General features: G+C 40.5%; 1 protein-coding gene across 4 annotated transcripts in view; it reads right to left on the reverse strand.

Annotated features, from left to right (window-relative positions):
• Positions 1-18,384, reverse strand: part of BLNK (B cell linker) — an 86,100-nt gene that overhangs the window by 51,446 nt on the left and 16,270 nt on the right. For 3 of the 4 annotated variants that reach the window (XM_020883162.2, XM_020883169.2, XM_020883156.2), the window contains 2 exons: positions 9,356-9,421; positions 4,561-4,610 (listed from right to left, as the gene is read on the reverse strand). In XM_020883162.2, the coding sequence (XP_020738821.2) occupies positions 4,561-4,610; positions 9,356-9,421 (116 nt within the window). Of the gene's footprint in view, positions 1-4,560; positions 4,611-9,355; positions 9,422-18,384 lie in introns of those variants that run through there. The other variant, XM_070469952.1, reaches the window with a different exon arrangement.

Below are 18,384 nucleotides of genomic sequence, written 5' to 3' on the forward strand. Positions count from 1 at the left end.
AGATTCTAGAATTTCAATAGATTTGTCTTTCAATTTAGGATAACCAATAAGGACAGAGTTGGTGATTTACAGCAGGCTTTCTCAAATTTAATATACATTCAAACCCTCTGGAGTTCTTGTTAAAACACAAATTCTGATCCAGTAGTTCTAGGGTGGAGCAGAGATTCTGCATTTCTAACAAGCTCCTGGGTGATGCTGATGCTGCCAGGCTAGGAATTACTTTTGGAGGGCTTCCCTGGTGGCTCAGACGGTAAAGAATCTGCCTAAGTGTGGGCGACCTGGGTTCGATCCTGGGTCGGGAAGATCCCTTGGAGAAGGAACTGGCAACCCACTTCAGTATTGTTGCCTGGAGAAACCCACAGACAGAGGAGCCTGGTGGGCTACAGTCCATAGGGTCACACAGAGTCGGATGTGACTGAGCAACTAGCACGCGCGCACACACACACACACACACATTCACACACGCACACACACACACACACACACACACACACAGCAAAGACTTAGAAGACCTGACCACATTTCAGTGTCATAGAGAGATTAAGTACAAAGGTATTGATATCAAGACTATTTGGGGAGTTTCAGGGAAGAGAGCAGGTGTCTGAGGTCAAACAAGGGAACATTTCTGACCATCAGGGAGATTGAAAGTGATGGAGTCCTAAAGTTAGGGAAGATTAGGAGAGACTGCTTCATCACTAGGCCCTGGGTTCCCAGGACTTGTGTTTCTGCCAGAGTGTTAGCTCTAGTGAGAACCTAACAGGTTTTCTGGCTCAGCCCTGCATGATTGAGAAATGAGAAAAGAGTTATCCAGGGTTACACAGCCATTTAGTGGCTGAACCTTGATGGATCTTGTTTGCGGGTCCTCTTGATGATGTAAAACAATGAAAATATTTAAGCAAAGGTATTTCAGGACAGTTCTCTGGTGGAGAATGAAAAGACCCCATAAAATTAATAATTTAGGAGACTACTTAGAGGCTTTTATTCTAGGACAAGCAAGAGATGAGCAGAGTCTGAGCTATAACTTTGTAAATAGAAAGGGGCAAAAAAAATTGAGAGATATGTAAAAGAGAATAAATAGGATTTAGAGTTTGATTTTTTTTTTTTTTTTTTGGTAGAGGTTGAGTGAAGAGGAGGAATCAAGGATGATCTCCAGTATGTGTGGTTAGGCAAAAGGTAAATAAATCATGAATGCTCCCTGTCTTCTGCCCAAGTAAAAAGTAGAGGAAAAGAAGGGACCTGGGCAAGGGGATGAACAAGGAGACAGTTGAGTGTGAACAAGGAGACAGTTGAGTGTGAACCAGGAGACAGTTGAGTGTGAACAAGGGAGACAAGGACCATCAGGAGACATTCATCCTAGTCAGATAGATCGAATTGGCTGAGCTCCTAATGTTTGTGTTCATCATCTCCAGTACTGTTGGGTCATCTACAAAGCAACAAATGTTCCTGCTAACTCTCCAGTTTGCAAATTGAATGGCACCCTCTCAGAGAGACCTTCCCTGACTACTCAAGTTGTTCCCCTACCCTATACTGATTCCCTATCACTGCGTCTGCCATCTTCCTTCCCAGCAGTTACCACGTTTGGATATTTGTGTTTACCAGTTTGCATTCTGATTTATTATCTGACTCCCTACTAGTCATTAGGTTCTTTTAGGTCCAGAATTATATTTTGTTTCCCGCTATATATCTAGCAGAGTGAGTATCAAACAGGACACTCCTATAATATTTGTGGAGTTAATCAAAGAATGTGTGGTACAGCTGAAGCACCTGGAGATGTTTATTTTAGAAAGAAACTATTCAAATGACCAAATATCTTATTCTATTCCTTGAAGTTGCACAGAACAACTCTATTTCCACTTTTTAAAATTTTTAAAAGCTTGCACTGTGTGGCTACCAGGACAGATTTAGGAAGCCACAGGAAATGGATCACATCTACATTGCTCCACAGCTGTCTCTTCCTGATGGGCTCAAAAAGGCTTGGGAGGTCATCACAGGAGTTTTCCAAGTGGAAAGGGGACCCTGAGTGTGGTGTGTGGGAGTGGGGTAACTTTACACAATGTATTGGATGTTAAACTATATGACCTCTGGGCCCCTTTTTAAACCTAAGACCCCATGATGCCATATTCTTCAATCAAACCCCTGGGCTTAATAGATGCAGTCTGCTTTGATTTCTTTTCTCTTTTGGAACTTTGGACGGAAAAATGTATTTGCTTTTATCAATTTTTGATTAGGTAGATTTTAGACAAGACTGGGTGTGTTCAAGGTGATATGGCCATAGAAAAACTGGGTAGATTTTAAAGGTCAGGGTACTTAATTTTTTTAGCTCTAAATTGCAAAGGAATCCCTGGCCAACTGTCTAGACTTGCTGACTGATTGGCAATGTGAGGTCAATAAATTCTCTCTCACCTAAAGAGTTCTAAAAAGTGATCCTATGAGTCAGTGGCCAGACTTGGTATGCTGGTCAGCATTTCTCAGTGTGGTAAGATTTCATTAGTGCTCAAGGAAAACTCAACTTTTTGATTTAATACTATCTTGATCAGTGGTAGAAAAATTAAAATAGTCATCATTCTTTAAGGTTGAGATTTGGTTTCAGTTGTCATTCTGTAGAGGAAGAGTTAATCATCAGTGTCTGTAGCCCTGTGGTTCTCAGTGAGGGATGGATAGACCTGTCCACATCTAGGACATCCTTTTATTTTAGAAACTAAAGAGAGATTTTAGACATACCTGCCCAATGTATCTTTTCTAGACAAGGAAATTGTGATGGAAAATCTATTTAGCTTCAGTTTAGTTCAGTTCAGTCATTCAGTCATGTCCAACTCTTTGCGACCCCATGGACTGCAGCACACTAGTTTTCCCTGTCTATCACCAACTCCTGGAGCTTACTCAAACTCATGTCCATCAAGTCAGTGATGCTATCCAACCATCTCATCCTCTGTTGTCCCCTTCTCCTCCCGCCTTCAATCTTTCCCAGCATCAGGGTCTTTTCAGTTGAGTCAGTTCTTCGCATCAGGTGGCCAAAGTATTGGAGTTTCAGCTTCAACATCAGTCCTTTAAATGAATATTCAGGATTGATTTCCTTTAGGATGGACTGGTTGGATCTCCTTGCAGTCCAAGGGACTCTCAAGAGTCTTCTCCAACACCACAGTACAAAAGCATCAGTTCTTCGGCACTCAGCTTTCTTTATAGTCCAGCTCTCATATCCATACATGACTACTGGAAAAACCATAGCTTTGACTAGACAGACCTTTGTTGGCAAAGTAATGTCTCTGCTTTTTAATATGCTGTCTAGGTTGGTCATAGCTTTTCTTCCAAGGGACAAGTGTCTTTTAATTTCATGGCTGCAGTCACCATCTGCAGTGATTGTGGAGCCCTAAAAAATAAAATCTGCCACTGTTTCCATTGTTTCCCCATCTATTTGCCGTGAAGTGATGGGACTGGATGCCATGATCTTAGTTTTCTGAATGTTGAGCTTTAAACCAGCTTTTTCTCTCTTCTCCTCTTTCACTTTCATCAAGAGGCTCTTTAGTTCTTCTTCACTTTCTGCCATAAGGGTGGTGTCATCTGCATATCTGAGGTTACTGATATTTCTCCTGGAAATCTTCATTCCAGCTTGTGCTTCATCCAGCCCGACATTTCTCATGGTGTACTCTGCATATAAGTTAAATAAGCAGGGTGACAATATACAGCCTTGACGTACTCCTTTCCCAATTTGGAACCAGCCTGTTGTTACATGTCCAGTTCTAACTGTTGCTTCTTGAACTGCAAACAGATTTCTCAGGAGGCAGGTGAGGTGGTCTGGTATTCCCATCTCTTGAAGAATTTCCCACAGTTTGTTGTGATCCACACAGTCAAAGGTTTGGTGTACTTAGCTTTCTATTGTCATAAACCTACCAATTTCCAGACCAGCTCCTCTCCCCTGACAAATTTAATCCTAGTTGGAATGGGGTTGTAGGGCTAAAACTTGGAGAAGTTTGAATAACTATGTGCCATCAGTAATTTATTCCATGTACACCACACCGCCCCCCCCCCCCCCAAACTCATGGACCCTCAAGTATCTATTTTAACAATTCTCTATCTAGGAAGTCTTCCATTCCCTACTTCCTCCACATTCTCCACCTCAAATTAGATTAGATACTGTTGCTATGTACTTCCATAGAACTTTGTGCTTCCCCATCTTTTAAAATAATTTTAAAAGATTTAAAATTTAAAATTGTAATTTCTTTTAAAATCATCTATCTTCCCATCTAAACTATAAATTCTGTGAGTATGTAGATGATATCTGTCTTATTTTCATTGAATTTTTACCTAAGACTCTGTATATGCCTGTCACGTGGAAGTTGCTTAATACATATTTGATAAATAGATGAGTGGATGGATGGATGGGTAGATGGATGGATAGATAGAAGGACTACTATATCTCCACTATAGTCAGATGCTTTGGTCACTCTTAAAATTAGAATGGGTTCCTTTATTTTCAAATGAGTAGAACAGTGTTCCCTTTTCAAAAAGTAATTATGAACATTAGGCTAGTCAAGAGTCCAAGTAGTTTAGAAATACTCTTACCTGGGGCATAGTCCCTTCGAGGAACACTTGGAGGTGCTTTGACTTTCAGCCTGTAGATAACAGATTAGACAGATGGTCAGTGAGTAGGACAACTATTGTCAAGGCCCATAATATAAACAGGTTTAGAGATAATGGGTAGATAACTAACAGAATAATGGTTTCTTTTGAACTCATCACTGAAAAACTAAATGTACTGTAAATGTAGTGAAGCCATTAGTCAGCATTTTCCGGCCTCTACCCCTCCCCCAAGGGCACAGTGTGGCTGTGACTGGGCAAAAGTGAGGTCGGGGGGTGGAAGGGCTCTGAGAGGTCAGAACACTCGTAAGCCGAGAGATCAGAGATTCAAAGACAATAAATGTTGATTGTTTGATAAGAAGGTAAGAGAAGATGAACTCTAATCAGCTAAAATGCTGAACTAAAATGTCGTAGGTTGGGATGGAATTGTTTTTTGAACTATTGAAAAAAAATGCCAAATAAGTGAGCAGTGAGTGTCTCCATGTTGAGGATTGTGATGTTTAGATAAAAGTTGAATTGTTTCAAGCACTCTCAAAACTACAATATTTATGCATATATAAAATGTTCTGAATATTCACAAAGCTTTCCCATTCATTAAAAGGAAAAAACTAAAATTACATTTCAAAATGTATCCCAGTATTTAGACTGTTTACAACTTTTGACAACACTTTCTCTTCCATTATTTGAAATGTGTCAGGTTTATAGTAAATTATTATTTTTAATAATAGTTAGCATGTTATGTAAGAATGCTTTGCTTAGTGAAATTTAGACATATATAAATAAAACCTATATAAAACCCAGTAGCCTTCATTTACTAAAACATCACATCTGTTTACATAAGCCATGTATAAGCTAACCACTGGGGCTTCCTAGATGAAGCTAGTGGTAAAGAACTCGCCTACCAATGCAGGAGACACAAGAGACACAGGTTCAATCCCTGGTTGAGAAGATCCCCTGGAGGAGGGTGTGACAACCCACTCCAGTAGTCTTGCCTGAAGAATCCCATGGACAGAGGAGCCTGGAGGGATGCAGTCAGTGGGGTTGCAAAGAGTCGGACACCACTGAAGTGACTTAGAGCACACACGCACACACACACACACATACACACACACACACACAAGGTAACCATTACATACAAAAATATTTCATTTTTGGGAAAAAAGTTGGTACAGAAAATCATGTTTGATTACGAAAAAAAAAAAAAGGCTGATAAACCAGAACTGTAATGTTGCAAAAATAAGATTAATTATATTTGCCTAGAAATTTTTTTTGTTTCCTAAAGACTCTCCTAGCTATTGTTTCACTCAGTTCTCAGCAAACCAATAGGGCATGCTAGGAAGACATTGTCATTAGACCCAGGATGAGGTCCAGAGAGACAGACTGTCTATTGTAGTGAAGGGAAGAAAAATAAAAACAAAACTGGATCTGGTGCCAGGTCTGTTCATTGAACAGTAAGATTTCAAAAAGCACAAACCAGCTATTATATGTTATTGCCGTCCTTTCAAAAAAAGAAAAGAAAGGATATTTTAATACCCCCAAAAGTGTGAGGTCATCATCTCAGAATAAAGGAGCAATTCAAGAGAGGACCTTGATCACTGAACACCAACCAGAGATAAAAGGTGTCGTTTGGGCCTCGTTTAGCAGCCAGCAGCTGCACTCCAACCCTCAGCTCTTTACAGGCCTTTTCTCATTCAGCCATGAACTGGTGACAACTCTGTCATGCTCTCGTGTTAGGAAACCAGTGTGATCAACTGTGCTTCCTCCTTTGAAGGTGGCACCTGTGGCTTGGTTTTGAGCCAGAGCCTGAGTTCGGAGCACTTCGACCGAAAAGAGCCATTGACTTCACCAGGGTGATGACTGGGGCAGTCATATTTTCCAAGCAGAGAAGAAAACAGTTTGTCAAGTATTAGGGGATGGTGGGCAGAATGAAATAGAAATTATGTGGGAAAATTTGAGCTGCATGGCTGCTGTAAATGGAATAAGGAGACATTTTATACAAAGACTTCATATTATTGAAAGAATTGGTATATTGTAAAATTGGCAGTTGTGAGATAATTAATCTAGAATTGCTAGTGATGAAAACAATGACTGGCAGGGTTCTCTCATTTCAATGAGATTCTATATGTATTAGAAATAAGAAATGAAAATAGTCACATACACATCTCCCAGTCATAGGACAGACCATGAAGACAGGTTCTTCTCCTGTAGGAGATGACCACTGTCCCTCAAGCAGAAGATCATTTTAACTCTTTTATGATGACCAGTTACACATATTGAAACTCATTTACATTGTATAGCCTAAAAACACCATGAAAAGTGATTTATTACTCTTAAGTTTAGCAAAGGCCAAAAAAGAAAAAAAAAGATACTCTGCTCTGAAGCCACAAGGAAATGAACTTTTATCCACTGTTAGTAGTACCTGCAATTCAGGAGACCTAAGTTGGGAAGTTCGATTCCTAAGTTGGGAAGATCCCTTAGAGAAGGAAGTGGCAACCCACTCCAGTATTCTTGCTTGGAGAACCACGTGGACATAGGCGCCTGGCAGGCTACAGTCCATGAGGTTGCAAGAGTCAGGCACGACTTAATGACTAAACCACCACCAACCAGTAGTACAGAATTTGGCAGCAGCAATTTGGTAATACCAACCAAAATCTGAAGGGCACAAATCCTGTCCAGAAGCTATAAATTTCACTTCAAGAATTCAGTTTTCTGGCATACTCATAAGTCTGCAGAGAGTATTTATTGAAGTATTATTTGTGACAGGTAAACTAAAAAAAAATGGCCATAAAGCTTTCATAGATGTTATCAAATTATCTTCCAAAATGTACATTTAAACTCCTACTCCTACTTCAAAGAAGCCCACCAGGATATAGCTGGTTAAACAAATGATAATATATTTATAGTAGACTATTAATTATCTGTTTAGAAGGTTTATGGTTATTTTTATGTACTAACAAAGAAAAATGCCCACTATACAGCATTAATTAAAACCAAGAAACAAAGCAATTTGGTAGAATGTGTGTGTGGCATAATGCCACTCATGATGAAACTGTATGCAGGTATGTAATGTATATTTAGGGACTACAGCTATGCCAATGTGTGTATGTGTGTGTGTAAACATACGCAAACCGATATTTATACCAAACTCACTCCTGTTGTGTCCATTTCTGGGGAGCAGGTTAGGGTGGGAATAGGAGAAGATGAGAGATTTTTATTTCATGCAATTCTGAACTCCTTGATTTTTGTCTCTAGTTAATCTGTATTACTTTCATAAAAACAAAAAAGCCTTAAACAAAAACTTAACAGAATACCATTTCCCCTTTCCTCTTGAGTTAAATTTCGAGTGGCAAATTCAGGTATGCGTAATATACAATTTCTATTCTCTGCAAAAACAAAAACAAAACTTTAGAGGTGTGTGTCTGTGTGTGTGTATGTGTAGGAAGATTTGGAATTCTAACTTTCCTTCTCCAAGTGTCAATTGAAAACACCATTTCAAGGTCATAATTGAAAAAGCAGTAATCAAAATATGGAAAACAGTTACGGTGTCCTAAAGAAATCAGGCTGTGTTCTTGCAATTTCTCTTTTGAATTTCTACAAAACAGAAACGCATCCAAGTGGTCCTTAGCTAAGTGGTCAAAGAAGCTGATTGTCTGGCTTCTATAAATGTCTCTTTTGATGTTTGCCAAGCACCTTGAACGGCATAACTCAGCTGTCCAGGAGTGAGAGAGAAAAGCAAGGTGCCTGAGTACCAACCACTCATTCACCATGTTTCCTGAATGTGGGTCTGACCACCATGACTCTAGCCATGAGTAAGAAAGTGTCACATGCTAGAGAGGTTGCCATTCCTCACTCGGGTAACAGGGAACTTTGTTTTCTTCCACTTACTGCAGGCTGGCATAAGATGTTATTTACATAAGTGCTCACACAGTGCTATGGCATCTGACTTACTTTTTGTGTGTGTGTGTGTGAACATGATTTATTTGGTATCCACAAAGGGTGGAGTAAAGGTCGCAGTTTCCATTCCCTTTGATTTCTGTTCTCCAAGAAGTGTGGTCAAATTCAGCCCAGTGTATATTCTGATCCCTGGGAGCCATGAAGGAAATCAGAGTTCACACAGGACCAGAACAAAAGCTCTGGTCAGCTGGGGGTTGTTACCAGGTTTTTATTCGAAATATTCCTCCTTTCTATCCTTTTGTGATTGCTTCTCTTGCTTAGCCTTTTTTTTTTCATTTATTTTTATTAGTTGGAGGCTAATTACTTTACAGTATTGTAGTGGTTTTTGTCATACATTGACATGAATCAGCCATGGATTTACATGTATTCCCCATCCCAATCCCCCCTCCCACCTCCCTCTCTACCCGATCCCTCTGGGTCTTCCCAGTGCACCAGGCCCAAGCACTTGTCTCATGCATCCAACCTGGGCTGGTGATCTGTTTCACCATAGATAATATACATGTTTCGATGCTATTCTCTCTAAATATCCCACCCTCGCCTTCTCCCACAGAGTCCAAAAGTCTGTTCTGTACATCTGTGTCTCTTTTTCTGTTTTGCATATAGGGTTATCATTACCATCTTTCTAAATTCCATATATATGTGTTAGTATACTGTAATGGTCTTTATATTTCTGGCTTACTTCACTCTGTATAATGGGCTCCAGTTTTTCACCTATCTCATTAGAACTGATTCAAATGAATTCTTTTTAATGGCTGAGTAATATTCCATGGTGTATATGTACCACAGCTTCCTTATCCATTCGTCTGCTGATGGGCATCTGACTTACTTTTTGATCTTGTTCATTATTCCACCTTCATTGTTCTTGATATCATGGACCATTTTTTGAAGTTGCCTGTATGAAATGAAATGAAACATAAAATATTAATAACTATGTTGATTTTTAAGTCTTCTATCCTTCTTGAGTACAAGAAAAAAAGCTCTACAATAAACCCCCAAATATCATGAATTATATTATATTCAGTTAAGCTGGCCATTTACTACTTGAGCAGAGGGAAGGTATGACTGAGTCTATAATGAGTGTGGTCATCAGGCCATGCACCGACCCACTGACATCTGGGTCAGGCTCGGGCTCTGGGAGAAATTCTGACTCCCAGATATGTCTGTTCTGAGGAGTCATAAGCTATCAGAAGCCTCACTAGTTATCACTTACTGTCCTCAGACCATACAAGGATGGAGCTACCTTGAAGAATACAGTATAGACAGAAATCAGGCTTAAGATTTTTTGTGAGGAGGTTAACTTTACTAGATAGAATCTGGAAAAACTGTCACTCAAAAGTTGTACATACACAGAAGTCATAAAGAAACAGATGAATGAATCTGGTTGCATAAATATTTGAAACTTCTGCAGAGCAAAAAGTAATGTGCACAAAATCAAAAGATAAATACATGCTGGAAGAAACATTTGCAGTACATATAAGAAGAAGAACTACATGTTTTGATTAACAAAGCATCTTACAGCTCCGTACAAAAAAAATGTTTAACAATTCAATAGAAAAATGAGCAAAATCTATGAACACAGAGCTAACAGAAAAAAAAAATACAAGTGACCAACAGATCAATGAAAAGTTATTTAATATCACTTATATTTAAAGAAATCTAAATGGAAACAATAAGGTATAATATTCTGATTATCAGACTGGCAAAACTTAATAAGTATAATAATCCCGAGGGTTGGCAAGTATATGAGAATACAGGTATTCTTGGGAATATAAATTAGTACAATCAATATCTGTCAAAATGTAAAACCACCTTGCCTTTTGACCTGGAAGTTCCACTGCTAGGAATTTACTTTATGAACATAGTCACAAACTATACAAACATACATATCAGAATGTTTATTCCAGATAGGTGTAATAACTCTAATCCTTTCTGCCTCTCCCACCAAAAACACCTGGAAACAACCTAAATGCTCATTTATTATTAAAAGGGAACTTCTTAAATACACATTGATAAAGCCATAAATGGAATACCACAGACCATAAAAAAATACATCTCTATTCAGTTCAGTTCAGTTCAGTCGCTCAGTTGTGTCCGACTCTTTGCGACCCCATGAATCGCAGCACGCCAGGCCTCCCTGTCCATCACCAACTCCCGGAGTTTACTCAGACTCATGTCCATCGAGTCGGTGATGCCATCCAGCTATCTCATCCTCTGTCATCCCCTTCTCCTCCTGTCCCCAGTCCCTCCCAGCATCAGGGTCTTTTCCAGTGAGTCAACTCTTTGCATGAGGTGGCCAAAGTACTGGAGTTTCAGCCTCAGCATCAGATTGCTAATATATTAAAAAAAAAATCTTGGGATATTATTAAGTTAAATGAAAATGGAGGATGAGAAGAAAGAAAAGAAAGAAGGAAAATTCAGAATATGCATGTATGTTTTTTGTAGGAAAAAAAAGATGTATATACATGTGTGCTGGTATGTGCATACCTTTTTAGAATGATATGCAAAAAATTGTTACATGGTTATTTTCAAGGCCAATGTAGTTAGAAAAATTTATGAATTAGAAAAAAGGTCAGAGTATAGGACCATGTTTTGTTTTCTTCATAATGACTTTCTAATTTAAAATACATCTAAATAAAATTTCACATGGTTCTGCTTGAAAGAGTAACATATATAAATTTACCTTTCAGGCAAGGCTTTCCTTTGTTCTGAGAAAACAGTTTCATTGGGCATTTTAGTTAATGAAATATAAAGCTTGTATATGGGGCTTCTGATGTGGCACTAGTGGTAAAGAAATCTGCCTGTCAGTGCAGGAGATGCAAGAGGCTCCCGTCCGATCCCTGGATTGGGAGATCCCCTGGAGTAGGAAGTGGCAACCACTCCAGTATTCTTGCCTGGAAAATACCATGAAAAGAGGAGCCTGGTTGTCTACAGTTTATGGAGCAGCAAAGAATTGGACATGACTGAGCACACAAAAAACTTGTATATAGCCATTGTTCTAGGAGGAAATGGAGTTTTTCCATTAAAAAAAATGCAGATTTCTCTCACTCTGGAAGTTCGGCTCTCTATTAGCTATTATGAAGAGTGATACACAGTTAAGCTTAGCATAGGCATACAAAACCCTGTTGATAAGAACTGGAATCTGGGAGAAATATTCTCTTGGGCTATGTATGGATTTACAATGTATATGCTGCAAAGCTTTTTGGTGTAGGGATGGAGCAGTTGAGAGGATGAGAGGACAGCTTGTCAGAGGAACTCTGCCTGGCCTGACCTGTTGGCGTCCCCCACTAAGTGTTAATTTCAGGCTGAAATTAACCTAGGTTTTTCCAGTAGTCCTGTACAGATGTGAGAGTTGGACCATAAAGAAGATTGAGCACTGAAGAACTGATGCTTTTGAATTGTAGTGCTGGAGAAGACTCTTGAGAGTCCCTTGGATCAGCAAGGAGCTCAAACCAGCCAATCCTAAAGGAAATCAACGCTGAATATTTATTGGAAGGACTGATGCTGGAGCTCAAATACTTTGGCCACCTGATGTGAACAACCGACTCATTGGAAAAGACCCTGATGCTGGGAAAGACTGAGGGCAGGAAGAGAAGGAGGCGACAAAGGATGAGATGGTTAGATAACATCACCGATTCAATGGACATGAATCTGAGCAAACTCTGGGAGCTAGTGAGGAATAGAAAAGCCTGGTGTGCTGCAGTCCATGGGATTGCAGAGAGTCAAACACGACTTAATGACTGAACAACAACAACTCTCCTGGGCTGATGTTCTGCTGTAGCTATTTCCTGAGGGTTGTCAGACATCATGGTGATGGGACATTTACTGCACAGTGGACATTCCTACTCTCAGCTATCTTGGGAAAAGCGAGATTGTCAAACAAGAAATGGTAATGTAGACTGGGCATTTAGGGGAGCTCTTTTCCCTTCTAGGTCTAATGATTGTTAGGACCTGTAGACCTGAAAAGCACAGACAAACCTGAGGGGTTTTCTATAGTGTGAAGCTGGAGGGGTGAGGAGGTAGGTGGCCCTGAACCTGAGACTGGGTCTGGGCCTCTGCTCTGAGAGAGCCATCTGCAGTGCCATCGGTAGCCCTTTTCAGTGAGGTAATTCCCTTTATTGTCCCAAATCTTCAATGGTGTCCTGTCAGGAGTTGCAGCCCGGCTTTGGTGGGGCTATGGGGAAGGTGTGCTCCATTGGCACTGAGGGGTGGATCGCAGGGGGAGGGCAAGCTGGTGGGTGGAGTAGAAAGATAAGAGAGACTTCTTGAGGCTACACCTTGGAGAATTATCTACATGACTGGGCAACCCAATGAGGGGTTCCAGTTTGAATACAAGGTCAGTGCCATTTCATCATTTGGGTAACAAAGGAAATGAGACCATATCTTACATCACCAGTTAGGGAGGCTGGGTGTGTTGATTCCACATGTATGAGAGCTCAACTAAGCTCCAGGCTCAGCAGCAGAGAGAACAGGGTGGATGAGAGAGAAGAGGACCACCTGGTCCATTAGAGACACACAGGGGCGTCCTTCCAGCTGGACTTTAAGTTGCCTCAGAACCATACAGCATTCTAGAATTTGTTCACATACATCCCATGCAAGCCCTTTTCTCCTTTTGCTGAGGAGCTGTAGAGAAACTGTGAGATAGAGGAATGAGGGGGAAAAAAAAGATAGGAGATCAAGGCGTAAAGAGGAAGTGAGATTGAGAGAGAGATTGAAATGGATTGATTAGGAAGAAACTGAATAATTTCAAGTGGGGAGCAGAGGGCACTCTAGTTGTAAGCCAGCTATAACCAAGTGGAATGTCTTTACCCTACTTAATGCCTAACTGGATTGAAGGGTAAAATGAACCGGAGTGAAGGATCCTATCAGAGATTCGTGAAGAGTGTGACACAGGCAGAGTAATAGGGAGCCAGAGGCTGATTTGCATAAGTGACTTTGCTGTAGGTGTAAATAGTCATATGTAACTTGTTGCAAAAAAGTTTAATGTAGTTTTTTCAATTATTCACCTGGGTAGTTGATGCTTCTTGGCATTTCGTAATTACTTTTAATCATAGCGGTTCATGGGGTCGCAAGGAGTTGGACATGACTGAGCGACTGAACTGAACTGATAGATTATTAAAATATTATAATCTATAATTTTAGCAAATGGTTGAATTGTTTCACAAACTACATGTTTTGTGTTTAAATTTTTTTCCTTCCTCTGCATCTCATTCACTCAAATCCTGCCATCCACAGACTGCTCAGTTTCAGCTGCCAACTTTGTTACGTGGTACAAGTCGGCATCACCCAGACTGAGAAGATGTGGTGATGCCCTCAGCTCACTTTATCAACTCTTCACACACCGTGTGATGCACAGCTTTTGCTGCCTTCTTTAGTATCTTCTGCTCCATTTTGGAGCACTTTTTGTCCTCTAGTATAACTTGGAGGATATGCAATAGCAAAGAAATGTGCAGCTGGACTGTTTCAGGAGAGGATGCTCTTGAGTTGAACGACAGTTGTTTCACTGTGGTAAGCTGTGTGTGGGTGAAAATAGGTAAGGCATAAAGTAACTGTATCTTGATTATCCCTTTCAGAGATATCCTTGCAAGGCTGGGAGAAGGATAATGGGATCTCAATGTTCTCATCTTTGTTAAGAGATAGCCATGCTTATGTTAACAAAATACAATGAAGGACAAAGCTTATCTACACATATCTACATTTTAAAACAGTGTCAATAAGCTATTTTTAAGCAGTATGGAATTTTCACATTTGAAATAGTGAGCAGGTCGTATAAATCATTATTATTCCTTATATAAACCAAATTGAATATTATATTCTCTCCTTTCCTATTATTTTAAATTTTTTTCAAGCTTTTGGGTTAATATCAATAAACTTAGCTATTTACCAACACACTGGAGTAATGTGACCCTGACTGAGCCAGGATCTCATTTAGATCCCATGATGTCTTGAGAGAGGAAAGATCATTGTTTGAAAGTTACGAGCAGTTTTTTGCTTTCAAAGAAGAGTTTAGAGGCTTTAGAATTTGGCAGACCGGTGGTTCTCACACTAAACTGCACCAGAATCACCCAGAGGTTCTTGGAAACCCAGAGTTTCCCTCCAGCTCCTGAGGTTTCTGATTGCGCAGGTCTGTGGTGGGGCTGGAGAATTTGCATTTCCTACAAGTCCCCAGGTGGTGCTGACTCTACCTGTTGGGAGCCCACCCTTTGAGCACAACTGTGATTGTTGTTGTTGTGATGATCATACCCTTTTCCACTGCAAGCCTTTCAGTTGTGCCAAACAAAGCAAATACCTGCTTGCAGAACATTAAAATCCTTACTAACTCAAGTGCAGAGTTTCAGGTAGAGAAACTGAGTGGTCAGTTTGGTAACCCAATCTGCTTGCATGCTTTACTAGACAGTCACTTCTTTACGGGACTTGATTTTTCTCTGTGTGAATTTAGACTACCTGGTGCCAGTGTATTTTTGTTTATCTTTTAGTCCTATGCTTTCTTCTGAACCATAGTTCGCAGCAGCTGCAGAGTGGAGATGGAGGGCCTATGTGCCCCTCACACTGTGCAGTAATCCAGAAGCAACCAGACCTGCTCCCAGCAGAGCACCGTGCCTGAGATTTTGCCTTCTTAATACAGTGCTCTAACATGGAATAACACAGAATGTGGTGCTGTTGGGACTAAAACACGACATAGCCCCGTCTATGGGGGATGGGCTGCCTCACTGTCACTCATCCTGCAAAGACTCCAGTCTAGAAACTGCAAGTGAGAGAAATGAGGATGTGGTAGACAGGTCTTGGGCTCTGGTACCAGGATGTATCCTGTCTTCTTGGGACCTCCTGGTTGCTGGTCCCTCAACTACAGGTTTAGTTGACTCCTAGAAGCATTCATTCTCACCGTGCTGAGGTGAGATGGGACTTGAAGTGGTCTCTGGCTGGGAGCAAAGCAGAGAGGGCCTGAGGTAGGGTCCAGGACACTGAGTGAAGCCTTGACTAGTAACAGAAATAAATCATTATTTGTGATGTACTTCCCTTTTCTTATTCCTCAAATGTCAGTGAAGTTTTATTACACGTTCATAACTCTCTTAGGACTGTGAGGAAATAAGGGATGGGTCTGTGACTAGAGGTGTAAGGAGCCCAAGAAATCTAGATGGAACCTAGAGGACGCCATCTGCACCAGGATGGCTCCTAGGAGACTGGTGAATGGATCGGGAGATAGGTGAGAGCCAGGGGGAAGATGTGAGAGGTACAAGCAGCCTGGGACTCCCAGAATCCCAGGGGCAGGAAGTCTGTAAAAGAAGGATAGATCTAGTATAATTTGAATGGCAAAAGATAACCATTTTTCTTTTCTTTTTTGGGCTCAGAGGCAAATAGTGGCTGGTTGCATATGTTGCATAGTTTTTAATTTCTGATGATTTCTGATTTAATATGTGATATATGCTAAGTCAAAGAATTCAGTCTGAAAAGACTACATATGGTATGATTCCACCCGGAATCTGGAAAAGACAAAACCATAGAGACAGTAAAAAGATTAGTGTTGGTCCTTTAATGGACCGGAACCTGGGGTCCGGAGTCCACAATAAGAAAGTAAGAGAGAGAAAGAGGCTGATATCCCCTGGTTTATGCAGAAAGCCAATAGAGTCCTGTTCTTAGGGCTCACACTGCTGCGTGTAGGCACCGGGCGCCCTCTCGAGTGGGTCTTAGAAGCCAGGGCAAGAAAAGTGAGCTCAGCGGGCCTCCGAGCTCCAAGGAATTAGCCAGAAATAGAGAGCGAGTGAATAGAAAGAAAGAAAGACAGAAAGGAAGGAAGGAAGGAAAGGAGGGAGGAAGGGAGGGAGGGGGAGGGAGGGAGGAATGAAGGAAAAGAAATACACGGGGAACCAAGCTCTGATGGAGCAAAGGTGTTTTAATCAACATGGCGTGGGCATATATACTGTAGTTATTCTCAGCAAAATAAAGATTAAAATTCCAGACTTACAAAACATAAGACGATCCCTATCAAAGAGAGAGTTGCAAGCAATCACCTTTTCATAAGGAAGAAGGTACTTATCACTGTAATGAGAAATGCCTGGATTCCTCAGCCCCGGAAAGGCGTGCCTCTCCTTTTAATTCCTGAATATTCAGGAATCAATAAGGGCCAGAGGGTTCCTGACAGATCCAAAACAGCACACAGGAGGCCTCTTGTTAAATGCTTCCTGACAGCTGTCAGGAGCTCAGGAAGAGGGAAGGAAGGATGAGTAGGTGGAACTGAGGATTTTTAGGACAGTGAAACCATTTGTATGCTACTGTAATGGTGGCTGTAGGCAATAGATGGTCTTTGTAGAATGAGCTTGGATAGCTTTTCTCCAGACCAGAAGGTACTCCAGAATTGGTTTTTATTATTGCTGTTGTTGGTCGTTCTGGGCTGTTTTTTTGTTTGTTTTGGTTTTTGGTAGTGGCAGGGAGGGTTGACTGAAAATGCTCCCCAGCCTGGCTGATTGGCATGGAAGGACGGACTGGTGGGATGCAGAACTCTACTAGCACCAGGGTGGGCATGAGGTTCACTGGAAAGGCAGCTGCGTATGGCCAGACCATCAAAGAGTACTCCAAGTTAAGTTGTGTTTCATTAAAACCTTTCTAATAATTTTTATTAAATATAGATGATTTGAAAGATGGTATCATCTGCAAGAAGTGCTTTCTTTAAAGTTTTGTAGGAAAAAAACAGAAAATTTCTTGTTTTTAGCTCCCTAGTGCACTCACAGAGAACCATGAGAAGGCAAGCTTTATGATGTTTTTTTCACTGTTTTTCGAGAAAAGGTAGACTGCAAAGCAATGTTTATCTGAGAAAAATCCCTATTTAATCTGGATTTAGGAATGGATTAAAGAAAGTTTCATGTTTAAGCAACTCTTCACAAACAAAAAGAGCAAGGCAAATCCTTCCTCCTTCTTCATCCCCACATCCTAACCTTGAGCCCAGTTCTGGAGCTTCATCCTTTCAGTATGCACAGGGCTGGTCCTTCTCCTGCAACCAAGATCCAAGCCTATAAATTCCCCTTCACACCAGGAAAAAGCTGCTTCTGGCAATGTACCTCTCCAGTCCATGCTCTGAAGGCTTGTCAGGGTCTATTCAGCTCACGTTTACTAACCCAGCTTTCACCAGGCTGCTCTCTCTTCTAGGGCCTACAGCAGTTCTCCAGTGTCTGCTGAACCAAGCCTGGCTTTTTGTCTTGACCGAGAATTATTCAGCCTCTCTCTGAACTGCCCGGATGACTGCCTGTGAATTATCTACCTCTAGTTGGTTGGGTACTCTTAGGACATCTATCTGTGCTCTCCTCACAACTGGCCTGGTATCTCCAACTTACATGTTTCTAAATTCAATTTGGAATAGAAATCTCTAATGCTTTCCTTGGTATATATATAGAGAGAGAGGCAAAAAAAAAAAAAAAAAAAAAATCCAGTCTCTTGACCACTTCATACTATGAATAGATTTTTAAAAATGCAGTGATCATCACTAGGTCTGTTTAACTGACTTCCTCCTTTTTCAGGAGTTTTAGTGATCTCACTTATTGACTCGGGACTTATTTTTAAGACGCTACTAATCATTTTATGGTATATTTTGCTATTAAATTTAATAAGTAATTAAATAATCTGTTGCTCTTGGGTTTTCAGGCTTGAAATTTCCAACTTTTTAAAAAAAACTTTTTCTCTGACTATTCATCTCCTATTACCACTTACATCAATTCATATTTAGATGAATTTTACCCTTCTCTATACCCTCTTGTTCATTCCTACAGCTACAGCCATTGTGAACTCATGGATGATAGACTATGCCAGTGCTCTGCCCCCATCTTTTCTTAAAAAAACAACTTTTAATTTTATATTAAAGTATAGTTG

Source organism: Odocoileus virginianus, chromosome 7 (genome assembly GCF_023699985.2).
Source record: "Odocoileus virginianus isolate 20LAN1187 ecotype Illinois chromosome 7, Ovbor_1.2, whole genome shotgun sequence".
NCBI classification, from domain to species: domain Eukaryota; kingdom Metazoa; phylum Chordata; class Mammalia; order Artiodactyla; family Cervidae; genus Odocoileus; species Odocoileus virginianus.